Raw genomic sequence first — 15294 nt, forward strand, 5'->3', positions numbered from 1 at the left:
GTCTAGTAAGGTGAGCATCCAAACTGCCTAGGCTCCCACAAAGCCAGTACGTGCAGTAGGATCAAAAACCCATTGCCATTGTTCTTGAGTTCTCAGTAGACCTCATTGTCCGTTATGTTCAGCAAGTCCGGTTTTATCCCATGCTTTTTCAGACCCAGGCCAGCTGGCCTTGGTGAGTTCCTGATAGAACATCCCCATTGTCTCAGTGTGCAAATCAAGACAACTTTAAGATACCATCTTACACCTGTCAGAATGGCTAAAATAAAAAACACCAATGATAGCCTTTGCTGGAGAGGTTGTGGAGAAAGGGGTACACTCATCCATTGCTGGTGGGAATGCAAACTTGTGCAACCACTTTGGAAAACAGTGTGGCGGTTTCTCAGGAATTTTGGGATCCACCTACCTCTGGACCCAGCAATACCACTCTTGGGAATATACCCAAGAAATGCCCTATCATACAACAAAAGTATATGCTCAACTATGTTCATAGCAGCATTGTTTGTAATAGCCAGAACCTGGAAACAACCTAGATGCCCTTCAATGGAAGAATGGATGAAGAAAGTATGGAATATATACATATTAGAGTACTACTCAGCTGTAAAAAACAATGACTTCCTGAATTTTGCAGGCAAATGGACGGAAATAGAAGACAGGTCCTTATCTCGACTAAAATTGGTCAATTATTCCTACCTCCTGCCACTTGTCACAAATCTTCCTTCATTTATTCCTAAAGTTCATGTCAGTACCCTGAACCTGAATTTAGGGTCACTGTACCCTCTTATCTGATTCATCCCAATATGGTTACCTCTCTGCTCATTAAACAACTACCCTCTCTCCACAGGGTCTCACTGTTGCTCAGACCGACCTTGAACTAACAGTAATCCTCGACCTCATAAGCGCTGGGTGTACAGGTGTGAGCCACCATTCCTGGCTCTACTTGTCTCTTCCGTTGGCACATTAGGGATTGGAGGCCCAGCCTCACCTCTGACTGAGGCCCGGCCTCAGACTGAGCTTTAGTTACGAAAGGAAGAGAGTAAGCAAGTGATCGGGTGTCCCCAAACATGGTAAACACTTCTTAGGGCATGGTCCAAGATTAGCATTGATGAAGAGAAGTTCTCCAGTGCTGGGCCTCAGTTTCCCATCCTTGGGAACATGGTACAGATGTAAGATCAATGCTCCTATTGGATGTGGCCAGTGGACCAGAAGATGTTACATGCAGCAGCTCATTCCTGAGGTGCTTAATTGGCCATCTCAGTACTGGGCTCTGTCGCCCCATTGATTACAAATGAAGGGTGAGAAGGGGGAGATGGGGAATCAATAGGCTGATGAGTGTCTTACTAGCTCTCTGGTTGAACACTTTGTCAATAGCTACCCACTTAATGGCCAGTGGTGCATTGACTGTCCATCTTTCTATCCTTGCGGCCTGGGACATGAGAACCTTCTGATAGCGTGTGACAAGGCCCAGCAATCCTAGTGAGGCTCCAAGTGAGGAATTGAAGGGCCTATCCTGAACAAGGAGGAGTGCCCCACCTCTTGCCCATCCTTGCTCAGCCAAAGGAAACTCTTGGTCCCACACTCTCCTGTTTGCTAACAGAGCCTGACTCACACACAAGCAAACCAAAACAAAAGGTGAAATTCTGAAGTCATATCAAAAGTCACGTGTCTGAGGTGGAGGTGGAGGTGATGAGACCTCAATCCTGGTTCATCAGAGGAGCTAGCAGGAAGTTAGAATCCAGGAACTCTTTCTGTATAGTGGAGATCCTGGGACAAGAGGCAACTAATAAAAGGTAAACCAGGTGAGCCCTTCTTCAGCCTTGGGCTCTTTTAGATGTGACAAACCCCAAGGTTCCCGATTTCTGCCCTCTGCTCAGCCTCCAGGTGGTTTGTGAGCTGAAATTGCAGAGTTTGGGGGTTTGAGAACGACGTTCCCAGTGTTTGTATTGACTCTCTTATTGTTTGCTGCTCTGGAATAGCTTAAGAGGTAAGGGAACTGTTTGATTTTATCCCAGATAATTTTTTGGTGGGTCCTGTCCCTATAGCCTGGACATTTGTTGTCTAGTCCCCCCTACCTTGCTTTACCTTGAGTGTCAAAGCAACTCATATATTTTTATATTTTGGTTGTGAGCCTAGCTTTTAACTGTTGAGCCATCTCTCCAGCCCAGAGTGTCAATCAACTCAAGATAGGGAGAAGGATAAGATAGGAACAAGCTAAAGTGTCAGAGGGAGCCTCATCTACACACTCTTGAGACTAAGACAGAATATTCCTTTCCCTAGATGCCTGTTAGGTGGGAGGAGTTGGGGCATTGCTTAGAGTGTCTAAGCCTTGATGTCTAGGACAGGTGAAAGTTATGTCTAAGTTATATCCCAGCTGTCTCCATCCAAGTTAGCGGAACCAGGCACTAGTTACTGAGAGTTCTCAGCGGAGTTGGCTCATAAGCCTTGCCTTTAGAGTCACCTAAGCACGAAGCTGGAGGGTGCTGACCGTGGTGCTGAAGTCTTATCGCCTCGCGGAACACTGTTGCAGTGTTAAGAGCTTGCTCCCTAGAGACAATAAATCCAGAAGCACTGGCCCACAGGAATCCTTCCAGCATTTTCCCAGTGGGCTGCAAAAAGCCTCCCTCTCTCCCCTCATTTGATAAATGCTCAGTCTTGACCTTCAAACTGATCCACCTCCTATTGTTTCATCATGATGGCTGTCACGTCACCCTCTAGTTCCCTGGTCCAGGATGCATTAGTCAACTGAAACGACAGGTAACTTCACCATCCAGCCTTTTCCCATAGCTGAATACAAATGGTCATGGACAGAGAATAAGATATCATTGCGTTTTATTATCCCCTGCCCCCACTGGCTGATAAAGCTGAGTGCTTAGGGAAGTGGCCACAGGTGAGCTGAAGAGGAAGCAATTGGGGACTGGATAAAATGGATGCAGAAGTCTCAGGCACCTATACTAGAGGGTTAGTTTTTCTTGGAACAAGAAACAAATTTTGTGGAAATGAGCAGTTCCAAGGGAAGCTTTAATCAGGGAAGTGCTGGAAAGGAAATCAAGACCCGATGCATTGATGAGTAAGTAAAGTTAGAGGGTACTTGGTTTCTCTCAAACTAGGATATCATGCGTTAAAGTCATGGTAAAGGAAGCTGAGAATGAAGTGGGGGAGGCAGAATGGGTCTTCATCACTAAGTTTCGGGACCAAGGGTTCAGACACTGGTTTGGGACTGCTCAGACTAACTGGTGTTGGAAACAGAATGAAGGACCTAAGGGGAAATCCTCCACCCTTAGCTTACCCAGCCCCGAGTACCCTGCTGGGTTGTGTTCACTCGAGAATAATGCCAAACAGACCAGAGCGTGACCAGGGTGATGCTGTAGACCAGCACAGCTAGCAGGTAGATGCGGAATAGCAGCCTGTCCAGCACATACCCCACTTGCAGCCAGTCCCGAGCCACCTCCCGCATCTCATCCCGCTTCTCCAGGAAGTGCCGGATGGAGGCTAGCTCTTGCAAGAGCCCACGCACAGCCAGCGAGGCCTCTCTAGGTGGTGGGGGAGGGCTACCTCTGCCCCTCGGGGTCTTCTCCAAGTCCTGGGATCCCCCAACATGGCTGACGTGGTTTCCCATGGCTGGAAGAAGAACAGAGCCTTGGTGTGAAAGGGAGGCCAGTGAGCTACCCTGATGCTGTAGCAGAGAAGTGGGGTATGGGAACCAGAAGTCAACTTTGGCTGTCTTCTTCAGCTGCGTTCTCCCTTTCTCTCTCTCTTTTAGGACAGGGTCTCCCTATGTGGTCCTGGCTGGCCTGAAACTCACTACATAGACCAGGACAGCATCAAACTCACAGAGATCTGCCTATTCATGTCTCCCACAGTGCTTGGGATTCAAGGCATGCACCACCACACCCAGATCCTCTGAGCCCTTCTCAGCCCATGGGGCTCAGCCTCCAGGACGTGCATCCCATATCCACCCAGACTGGTAAGGGGTTCAAAGGCAAAGCAAAAGGGCGTGACTGGGCGTGGTGGTGCACACCTTTAACCCCATCACTTCCAAGACAGAGAAAAGATATCTGCAAAGTCCAGCCTGGCCTACATAGCTTGTGAGACCTGTTTTTTTGTTTGTTTGTTTGGTTGGTTGGTTTCTTTTGTTTTTTGTTTTTGTTTTTGTTTTTGTTTTTTTTTTGTGGAAAGGGAAACAAGGTTCCAGTCTGATTGACATCTTTGACTGAAGCATCCTCCTGCCTCCATCCTGTACCCAATCCCCAGGTCCTACCCTGCATTCCTGGCACATCACAGCCCCCAGACTCTGTGTGAGTCTGGCCCTATCCTCTCTCACCTGAGCAGTCATCGGCCTTGCTGGCTTGAAAGGTGGCTGGAGGCCTATTGGTCATTGACTGCTCCCCAAGGCAGAGCAGCCAGGCTATTTTCCGTAGGACCAGGTGCCTTAGCCAGTCCGGGACGGGCCGCTGTAGGTCCTGCTTGTGTACCAGCCGCACAATGAAGATGGTCTCGGCAAGGCTTATCACCAGCAGAGCCATGCAGACCACAAAGTAGACGCCTGAGCCAGAGAAAGAGATCCACTAAGAGTGGGGGCAGGTCCTCGCCACAGTGGACACTTCCGGGGGTGGGGCTTACCGATGAGGGGCGTGCCAATGGCCGTTGCCGGCAGGGTGTCTGACACAATGATGAGAAAGACGGAGTATCCCAGAAGGAGTGTTATCTTGAAGGAGACTCTCTCGCCACTGTCCGGGGGCAGGCAAAAGCCCACAATGTCTACCACCATGAGGAAGATACTGGGCAGCAAGAGACTGACTGCGTAGAATAAAGGCCGCCGGCGGATGACCACCTGGGACCAGGACAGAAGTTTGGGAACTGACTGGGCAGACAGGAACCCAGGGAACAATAGTCCATACCCACCCCCACTCTCTTACAGAATGTCTAGCCTGGGACTGTTTGGGAAGGAGAGTAACAGACCCCTAGCCTTCCTCCCGCACCAGGCTTGTGGCTGTTGAGGGGTGCTTCAGTGGTGTCCCCATCTCCCTTGCTGAGGCTGCATGGAATGTGTCTGGGCCTGGAGTTGGCAGAAGGGCTGCTATACCCTTCCCAGTTTGCCTCCCGAGGCCACCGGCGCTGTGGAGGTCTGCTTGTTTTTGTGGCTACCCCAGGCACAGTCACATCCACTCACGTAGAACTTCATTTCTGCATAGCTGCTACTGGTTTCCATACTGAACTCCTGGAACTGGGGCAGCACTCCCAGTAACTCCCACTCGCCCTGGTTCATGAAGATACTCTTGTCTGACCTCACTTCTTCTGGTGATCTCCACAGGGAAATGTTGATGTCCTGGACTAAGAGGAGACAAAAAGTGAAAAAAAAAGCTTCAGACGCTCAAGCATAGAGCCTTCAAGCATAAAAGGCGAGGCATAGGATGAACAACACCCAAGCACCTTCTTGTCAGATCTCTAGACCCAGACCTCTGTCCTTAACCCTCAGCCCTGGTTTCCTCAGCTGCACAGAAACGAAGTTCTATGTGGCTGGGCGTGGCTGTGGCCGGGGTGGCATCAGAAAGCGAGGTGACAGAACACATTGCATCTGTCTCACAAGCCTATAGTGCAAAGAGCTGTAGGAAGTGTCCATTAGAAAGCTTTCTGCTTCTGTCTCACTCACTTACACACAAACACACACACACACACACTTTCCAAACAGATTTCTATGTTCCTTTGTTAGGGTTTCTCACCTAGGAAATGAATTAAACACAACATTTTTACCCCTGCCTTCACAGAACTACCTGTCTTTGAGAAAGAATTAAGAAAATAAGATAAATCTTCAATGACACCATACCACAGATATATATATATATATATATATATATATATATATATACACACATATATATACACACACACACGCATATGGGGGTGGGTGTGTATGTATTATACATATATATATGGAATGTATATAATATTATATATAATATAATATATATAAAGGAAACTAAATGTCCATCCAGGAAGAAAATATTTAATAAACAATGATATACCTAGATGAGTCTATTGCAGTTAAAAATTATGAGGAAGATACACACTAACTTTGAAAAAAGTCAGGGATTCATTGTTGATACAAAGAATCAAGTAGCAGTGTATGATAGTATATGCAATATGTGCCCTCCATAGGTGGCACATGCACATACATGTGGGTGGAAATGCATAGAGAAGTAAGTGGAAGATTCTATCACGACATGTTCTGTTTAAAAACAATTTCTTTATGTGTACGAGTGTTTTGCCTGCATGAATATTTGTGTACTGTGTGTGTGCAGTGACTATGGAGGCCAGAAGAAGGCATTGAATTCCCTGGAACTGGAGTTAACAGTTGTGAGTTATCATGTGGGTGCCGGGAACAGAACCTAGGTCTTCTGGAAGGGCAACAAATACTCTCAACTGCTGAGTCATCTTCCAGCCCCCTTAACTGAACTTTAATGTAATGACCATGTCAGAACAATAGTCCAGCAGTATGCCTTCCCCAACCCTCCACTGAATAGCTGGCATTTACACACTCACTAAAAATTCTTAGAACCAGACACTGTGCTGGAGAGTCTAACAGTGCCAGAAAACACATTCCCACTCCTCTGAAATTATATCTATGAGAAAATTAGACACGGACTGAACACGTATTATCAAGTGATGAAGTTAATAAGAAAAACCAGGGTTTTTAAAAACTGCACGAGAGATTGCTAGTCTAGGGGCTATGGGAAGTCCTCCCAGGGGCTGGTGACACCTGAGGGATATACAGGTGAGCGGAGGGGTTCAGCAGGCTGTGTTTGGGGTGGTAGGAGTAGGGGAATGAAGAGGGGAAGGTAGCCTGGGAGAGGGAAGAGCCTGTGACAGAGAACAGGCAGGACCTCTGGGCCTCCAGAAGACAGCTGGGCTGGCACACACCAGACGAAGCTGGTGTGGTAGACTGTGGGCAGGACCAGGTCAAGGATTTGGATCGGGTCCCAGGACTGCTGGGAAGCCATTGAGGGGTTTAAATGACATGATCAATTTGCATTTTTAATAAGAGCTCACTGGCTGCTGTGGGAGCATGAACCACAGTGGGGGTGGTGTGTGGGGAAGACCAGGGCCAGAAGGCATGAGGGCACCTGGGCAGGAGGTGTGGGCGTGATTCAGGAGTGAAGAGGAGTGGGGTGCACCTGAGATACATTTCCTGCCAGATCCTCTTTGAGACACTGAGTGAGAATTGTCCCTTGCTGAGTGTCACACCTTCTCATTATTCCTTGTAACAACTAGGGGAGGCAGTGAGAACAGCAATATCGGCTCCATGGTGGGGTGCTTGCTTAGCATGTAAAAGGTCTTAGGTCAGATCCCCAGAACCACAAAGGAACAAGACAAATGAAAAGAGACTGGCTGAAGGGAAGAGAAGAGGGGAACAAAATAAGTGGTGTCTTGATTAAGGACGGATGTGTCAGAGAGAGTATTCCTGATCCCAAGTACCTGAGAGTCCCAATCTCTGCCCCACCCACAAGCGCACATACTCACTGGTGTGCAGCCAGCTGGTGAAGGTCAGGGAGCAGTTCTGCACATCAAAGGGGAAGTTATAGATGTCAAGGCTGCAGGCGGTTACCACCTGCAGGGGCTTGTAGTTCTGGACTTCACCTTGGTGATGTACATACACGTACGGGATGTTCGGAGACTTTCCCACGTCCACACTGGTCAGGGAAGAGGAATCAATTTGTGGGCTGAAGAGGCAGATCTTTGCCCTGGGAAGCTAAAGATCTTTTGAGTAGCCCAGTAGGAAAGGAAATTCAGGGAAGGTTTGGACAGCAAGATAATCCAGACATTTTGTCCGGCCTTAATTTTCCAGTGTTATCAAGCTTAGCTTTCTGACTATCATCGAAGTCGTGTTCCAAACAATAAAAGGTGTTTCTCTTTGATTCCCCTAGCAACCTAACTCTTAAAGGGGGGGGGGGGAGGAATCCATGAGTCTACAAGCCACTGGCTGTAGGGATCTAGCCTGGCTGTCTCCGAGCTGTTACACCCACTCCATGACAGATAGAAAAGAGGTGACACCCAGGATAACGGCAGGTTGATAGGAGAGAAGGATCCTATGATCCATCCTGACTCTGATTTTACGTTGATTCTCATTACTAGAAGCCCCCAAATGAGAGCAGCCGTCATCTCAGGAGGAAGAGAATGGAGACCACGAGTGAGAATAGCGGAGCCTAGGAAAATCCAACAAGAATCAGCCCATTCTCTTGACTGAGCCTGGACCCCAAGACCTGAGGTAAGCTGAGCCCAGGTTCCCTGTCTTTACCTTCTGTGGGATAAAGATGAGAGGTTAAGATAAAGGGCAGAAAGAAATTTCTAGAACACTTGCCACCTATGCCATTTGGAGAATCAAGAGTGGGGTCAAATTTAATGGTCTTCTTCAGGAAAATGTCACAGAGTAGGACAGTGCAGTTGGCACGGCATGAATCCCTCTGGCACCTCCCCTTTAGTATTATTATTAAATTTTTAATAAGGTCTCATGTCGTCCAGGATGGTCTTGAACTTTCTGTGTCGTCAGGAATGGCCTTGAACTTCTGATAACCTTGCCTCCATCTCCCAAATGCTGGAACTGTAGGCCTGTGCCACCACATTGGGTTTATTCGATAGTAGGCATGGAACCCAGGCACTCTGCATGCTAGCCAGATACTCTATCAATTGAGTCACAGCTCCCGCCTACCTTCCCCCTCCTGTCTGTATTTTCCCCACGTATTTTCCTTGCCTTTGAACTCAGATGTCCAGTTGGTGGACCCTGGATGAACCTGCAGGATGGGGAGAAAGTCAGCTGGCTGAAGGCAATGGGACCATGTTGGGCTGCTGGGAACAAAAGCTAATGAGACCCACTTCATACTGGAGGTGCCAATTGTGGCCTGTGCAGCACATAAGTGGCTTGGGAGGTTTGAACATGTTCCTTGGCTCCCAATCTCTTTTGTGACTAGGAGCATTGGCTGCCATCAGTGTTCCACTCCTTTCAAAAGAAAAAAATGCCACGGTTCCCTCTGACAAATGCAGCTGTCTCCACTAAGTTATTAGAACTCAGTGTGACATCACTTGCTGGCTTCTGTTCCTATGATGGAGGCCCCTGTACTGAAAAGTATAGGGTTGTCACAACCAGTGCAAAAAGAAAGGGTTGGAGGTTAGCAAAGAAGAGAAAATTTGGCAAAGGAAAGCTTGAGCAAATGCTAACTTGACCTACAGCCTGCAAGACTGGCAGGGACAGTTTGGAGGCGACAAAGAGGACATTGTCACTGGGCCTGGCTTCTCTAGCCCCAGCCTCTCAGCCCCCTAGACTCTGATGAAAGTACTCACAACTCATTGATGAGAATGTCAGGAACCCAGATGCTGTCTGTGGGGACGGACAATTTGGTGATATTGTCAAAGTCTTCGGGAGTCCACTGCAGAAACTCATCAGTCCAGAACTGTGGGAGAAGCAGACACTGTCACAAGCAGCTCCCTGCCTTCTTCAGAGATGGTCACCTGCAAATGAGACAGCTCTCCACCCCTTATGCTAGGGCAGTAGGTGGCCGGGCAGTAGGTGGGCATCTTCCAGGGCAAATCTGGCCATGGACCCACATCACTCACTGGTTGCTGAGAGACCCCCCCACACACCCCTACAGCTCTCCATTATCTGCATGTGTAACAGCACAGACTGCTGCAGCCTCTTCTGGGGAAGCATGGAGCTTCCCCATGCTTCCCCAGGGTGTGTTCTGAATTAAGAGGACCTTCATAGAGACAGAAGTGGCGCAGCCTGATAGGGATCAGTGTTTCTCTGCTACGTTCTCTGTCCCATACATGGTGGTATTGTGGCGATAAGAGCATGGCTATGGCTCAAGAAGGGATGCCATGGAGACCTGTGGATGCTGCTTTGTCTACAGAGCCTCCGCGGTGAGGCTTCTCTGGTTTACCTCCCTCCCCGGAGCTCACCCAAGACCTGAGACATCTGTATATCAGTGTGATCTGCACCTGTCAAAAATGAACATGTGCCACCAAGGCAGAGTCCTGAGGGTTAAGGGGATGGCTTCTCCCTGTCTCCACCTCTCAATCTGGTGGTTAACCAACTTAGTGTAGAAGAACTTTCTAGAAGTTGGAGCTGTGTACATGAAGTGAAGTGAGGCCAGGGGCTGTCCTTTCTCCAGGGTTATTCACTCAGCACTTGTCAGGGAAGCGTCAGAGAATCTGAGAAACCAGGGGTGGGGCCTGGGAGGATGCCCCATACCCACTTGGCCCTGGCTCTGAGAAGGGAACATTTCAGACTCCTAGATCTTCTGCCTACTGTGCCTCTGAACCTCCACTGTAGCCCCTGAGATTCCTGACGCCTTGAGAGGGGGACGTCCTTCCTGGTAGAGAAGTCTCATCCCAGGAAGCAGGTGGGGAGAGGCGGTCAGCTCACCTGCCGGTACCAGATGTAGGTGGTCAGTACCTGGTTCTTCTCATCCTAGAAAAGGAAAAGGAGCTGAGAGGTTGTCCCCCACACACCACCTAACAGGAACTGGTCTTCTGGGAAGGCAGGAGGAAGGAAGGGACTGGGGAAGGGGATAAACTGGCCGCTGGGCAGCCAGGAGAAGCTGGTCTGTTAAGAGGACACAACTAGAAAGAAATGCAATGGTTTCTTTTCAAGTTCAAAGATACACAGTGTGGTATGGCGGTACATGTCTATAATCCAGTATTTAGGGTACTGATTCAGGCATGTGTGTGAACTTGAGGCCAGCCTCAAAATGTGGTAAAACTCCCTCTCAATAAAACAGAAAGAAAAAAAAAACCTAAAGATATGTAAATTATGCATGTTTTCTGTTGTCATTGTTTATCACATTTATATAATATATATATATTATATATAATGTATATAGGGCCTGCTGTATTATGAAATTAAGAGACTCAAAACTATAGATAATAAAAGTGGTTACTCCCCTCTCCCCCATCTAATTGCAGGTCTCCCTTTCTGAAACAGCAAATCAACCTGCCGTTAACTATTCTTTCTAAAGATCTTCTAAGTGTTGCGATTCCTTCCTATATCGGGGGAGGAGTGTCATGTGACCCAAACAGTCTGTGAAGTCAGTTCCCTCCTCCCCATTGCAAGACAGAGAGCCCACAGCTCTTCAAATGCCTTTGTGTCGATCTCAAGCAATGCTTGGCCTCACCTGCTGAATAGTGCACCCCACCCCATAGTTATTGATTAGTTCATTGATCTATTACTTGACATTGGATCTACTGTTGCCATTTAGTGACCCCTTCCACTCAGGGACCTGTGTAAGGCACTAACTAAGGGTGTCGAGACGATACGTGGAGACAGCTTCCATCATGCAGGAGGTGACCACATGTAGGAGAGGGTGCACATAGGTGGCCCAGGTTTGTGGTTTGGGCAGCTGTGCAGACACAACTTCAGTCTGTCCTCAGCCATGATGCCAGCCCATAGGCTCTAGGCTTCTGGACGCCTACAGTACCTCCCAGAGGTGATTTGGTCTCACATGGCTTCTCGGACCCTCCCTAAAAGTTGAGGGCAGCTCACCACACTGAGGATGGCATACATGATGACATCGATGAAGACGGTGGTGGGCTTCCTCCAGTCCCGCACGGGCCGTACCGCTTTCTTGTAGTTGGTCAGGAGGTGATCTGACAGCCTGAGCAGAGCGGGCAGGGTGGTGTTGCGGGCCTGGGTGGCCGCCCTCCGGCGGGCTGGGAAGGAGAACAGTTTAACACAGGAGCCAGAGCCCTGATTCTCCTGCCTCAGCTTAGAATCTGTTCAAGAATTTCGTCCTCTGGGCAGGTGAAATGGCTCAGTAAGTAAAGGCATCTGCCATCAAGTCTCATGACCTGAGAGAACAGACTTCTGCAAGTTGTCCTCTGACCTCCACAGACACGCCAAGGCATACGTGTGACTACACATATGCACACAACAATAATGACGATGATGATGATAATCATAATAATAATAACAGCAACAATAATGTAATTCTAAAAAGAAGAAACCCTAGCACCGGACCCTGGCCCGACTCTGGGTATTTTGAGTATTCCTCGTTTCCCTCTGGAAAACAGTGGTAGTGACTCAGAAAGCAGGGGTGACACTTGAAAGCCTCACTCCCTTCGGCAGCACGCCTACTAAAATTGGTATGATATAGAGGTTATGGAGGACCCTGCCCAAGGATGACATGCAAGTTCGTGAAACAGTCCATATTTCACGAAACAAAATGAAAACCAATGTGCATTGTGGGGGAGGGCACAGCCCAGAGGGCCAGGGCCCAGGCATCAAGAAGGCGGGATTGTAAAGTGGACTGACTGGTCCCTTGCAAACTAGGAGCCACAAGGCTTGTTATCACTAAATAATACCATGTCCTTATGTTCTGCGCTTGTTGGTCATCAGACAGCAAGTCATTCTTGCAGGTCCTTTACTAGTGTGTCATCTACCTGCCCCATAGGTTTCCTCCCCGTCTGGAAGGACAGAGGCAGGCAAACAGAATTGGAAGGGGCTATTTTTAAGTTTGTTTTATTTGGCTTTGCTTTTCAGGCAGGATCTCACATAACTGAGGCTTGCCTAGAACTTGTCATGTGACCTTGAACTTCTGATCCCCCCCCCCCCTTCACTTTATAAATTCTGGGATTACAGGCTTGTACTTCCACTCCTTGTTTTATGTGGACTGGAGCCAGGGCTGTGTGCACGCATGCAAGGCTAGGCAGGCCTCTACCAACAGAGCTATCCCCAGTTTTATTGAGTCTTCTTCAGAATAATGGAATAGTATCTGCACAAGTCTTCCATTTCAATCTCAGGATAGCCTGCCAGAGTAGCTAGCAAGACAGACCATTATATGAACATGATTCCCCAAGGCACAGGAGGGTAAATAGCATATACTGCTAGCCGAGAGACAGAGATTCAAACCACATTCCACACCACTACCTGAGATTCTGAGAGACTTGTCGGGGGTCTGGTGGGCTTTGTGGGACTCTTGGAGCTATGGAGGGTGTGCCTGGCTTATGCAGCCAGGCCTCAGAACAGGGTCAGTTGAGAGGACTGAGCAACCCAGGAAAGGCAGCTCAAAGCATTTATACATGCAACTTGCTTCTGATCCATCTACCATGCTTCTCCTGCAATGACAGCTTCTCCTGCAATGACATCCTATTCCTAGCCTTCACATCAGTCCCACCCCCTTGGTGGCATCCTTCTCACTGTCCCCCAAGGTGTTGCCACAGAGCTTTGTAGAAGGAACCTCCCTGAATGAGGTTGAACGTGGTTTGCAACAGAAGGACCGAGGACCCATGTGGCCGAACACCCGATTTCTGAGGCAGTCAGAAGAGGATTCGGTAGAAAGGGCAGGAAGTTTGCTATTACTGGAGGTGAGTCTTGGAGGAACCTGGAGGAGGAGAAAGTCCACAGGACCCACACAACAAAACCAGCAGAAGCAAGAAAAGTTACTAAAGTGGTCCTGGTACCATACACTCTGCTGCTGCCCCTGAGTGAATTAGTCTCCCACTCTGGACTGTGGCTATAAAAAGAAAAAGTGAACTGAATGAGCTCACAGGTCCATAGCTGCTTCCGTTTGATAAGTTGAAAGTGAATGGGAACGGTCTTTCAGCACCTACCTGTAAATTTCTTATAGACAGACAACCACCCTACTCCTTTCTCAGCCCAGGACTCAACTTGAGCTCAACTTCTCAAACCACCTAATTGGACCCAATACCTTAGAATGCTTTCTCGCTCAACAATACCGGGATAGAGATAGCCGACCTTCCTTCAGCCCTCCTGTGGCTCCAGCCTCTCCTACCTTCAGTCCTTTGAGACCTAAGGCCTTTCCTCACCCCAGCTTGCTATTCCCCTCTCCAGCAAACTCCTTACCTTCTGCCTGGGCCAGAAGAGTGGACAGGAACAGGGCCAACAGCACCTGCGGCACGCAGAGCTTCATGGCCAGCTTCCCGAGCGTGGGAGGGCCTCGGAGCAGTCGCTCAGGGTGAGTTGCCCTGACTACCCGTCTGCACACCCTCTGCCAACCTCATGTCCCAGGCAGCCTGCTTTTTCAACTGCTGTCTGCACCTTGTGAGAGGCTGCAGCCTGGCACTCGGGCCACCAGAGTTGGGGAGCCGCCAAGTTTTCCAGCAAGCGGCTTTTCCGCTGGATCAGGTTTCAGGGCGGGAGGAAGGGGAGGGGAGTCTGCCGGCTGATGTCAGGAGAGGGAGCTCATGCCACTCATTCAAGTGGGTGCTTGGTCACATCTTGTCCAGGAAATGTTTTGGGAAAGGGGTCTACAGAATCTGTGGAGCAAAGATCAAGATTGACAGCGGTGGGACTGTACACTGAGCTGTCACTGTCACTAGTGCCCCTTCACAAGTATAGCATGGGGAGAGCCAGGGCGTGGCTTAAGCAGGGGCAGCAGGAGTCATACTTTGGCTCCCCAAGGTGACATAATGCCTCTAGGAAAGCAGGTGACTGGACATTTTCTGCAGACTGAGAGGATGCAGGGGGAAGGCGGGAAGAGGAAGAGTCAACTAAAGGTCTTCGCCTTCATCCTCATTCAATTAAATTTTTTTAAATTTCATTTTGATTTATTTTGCTTTGCTTTTTAAGTCAGGGTCTCTTTCAGCCCAGGCTGTCCTTGAACTCACTAGGACTCTGAGATTGGCTCTGGACTCCTAATCCTCCTGACTTCACCTCTCCAGTACTAGGATTACTTAAGGCAGGTTCCACCAAGAATCGAAGACAACGAAATACATTTTACATCTCTTTGCCCGAGCTTTAACAAATACCATTAAATGTATGGCCTTCTGCCGCTTTCTGAGTGGAGGAGGAATGGATGGGGGGTGTAGATGGGCTGTGGGAAGGGGGAATAGGAAGAGAGGAGGGAGGGAAACTGGTGGGTATGTAAAATAAACGAAAAAGCTTAACAAAAAGAGAAGTGTATGGCCCTTTGTGGTTACAGTCTTATCTTAAGTTTGGGGACATAGTTGTGTGGTATGGTGCTTGCCTGGCATGCACAAAGATTACTTTAATCCCTGGTGCCACACGGCCAGGTGGTGCTCACCTCTAATCCCAGGGAGGTAGAGGCAGGAGGATCGAAAGTCTCAGGTCACTTTGAGCTACACAACTGGTTCCAGCACACTTTGGGCTACATGAGACCCTGCCTCAAGGGACAAACAAAAAAATTAATTAATTAATTAAAATTTAAAGATGAAAAGGGACTGAGCACTGTGCTTCCCATATGTAACCTCAGCACGCGGAAGGGTGAGGTAATAGGCCCGAGGCCAGCCCAGGCTGTACAGAGAACCTGACGTGCCTGAGCCTCCCTCCCT

General features: G+C 48.7%; 1 protein-coding gene across 1 annotated transcript; it reads right to left on the minus strand.

Moving 5' to 3' along the window:
- Window positions 1-3274: 3274 nt before the first annotated feature.
- Window positions 3275-13935, minus strand: Htr3a (5-hydroxytryptamine receptor 3A). The gene is made up of 9 exons (XM_057768361.1): window positions 13847-13935; window positions 11528-11694; window positions 10412-10456; window positions 9331-9440; window positions 7516-7685; window positions 5168-5328; window positions 4618-4828; window positions 4319-4540; window positions 3275-3615 (listed from the first exon to the last, which is right to left on the minus strand). Exons 1-9 carry the CDS (start codon window positions 13911-13913, stop codon window positions 3275-3277), a joined length of 1494 nt encoding a protein of 497 aa, XP_057624344.1. The 5' UTR covers window positions 13914-13935.
- Between the last annotated feature and the right edge of the window lie 1359 nt (window positions 13936-15294).

This window comes from Chionomys nivalis, chromosome 4, assembly GCF_950005125.1.
Source record: "Chionomys nivalis chromosome 4, mChiNiv1.1, whole genome shotgun sequence".
Classification (NCBI taxonomy): domain Eukaryota; kingdom Metazoa; phylum Chordata; class Mammalia; order Rodentia; family Cricetidae; genus Chionomys; species Chionomys nivalis.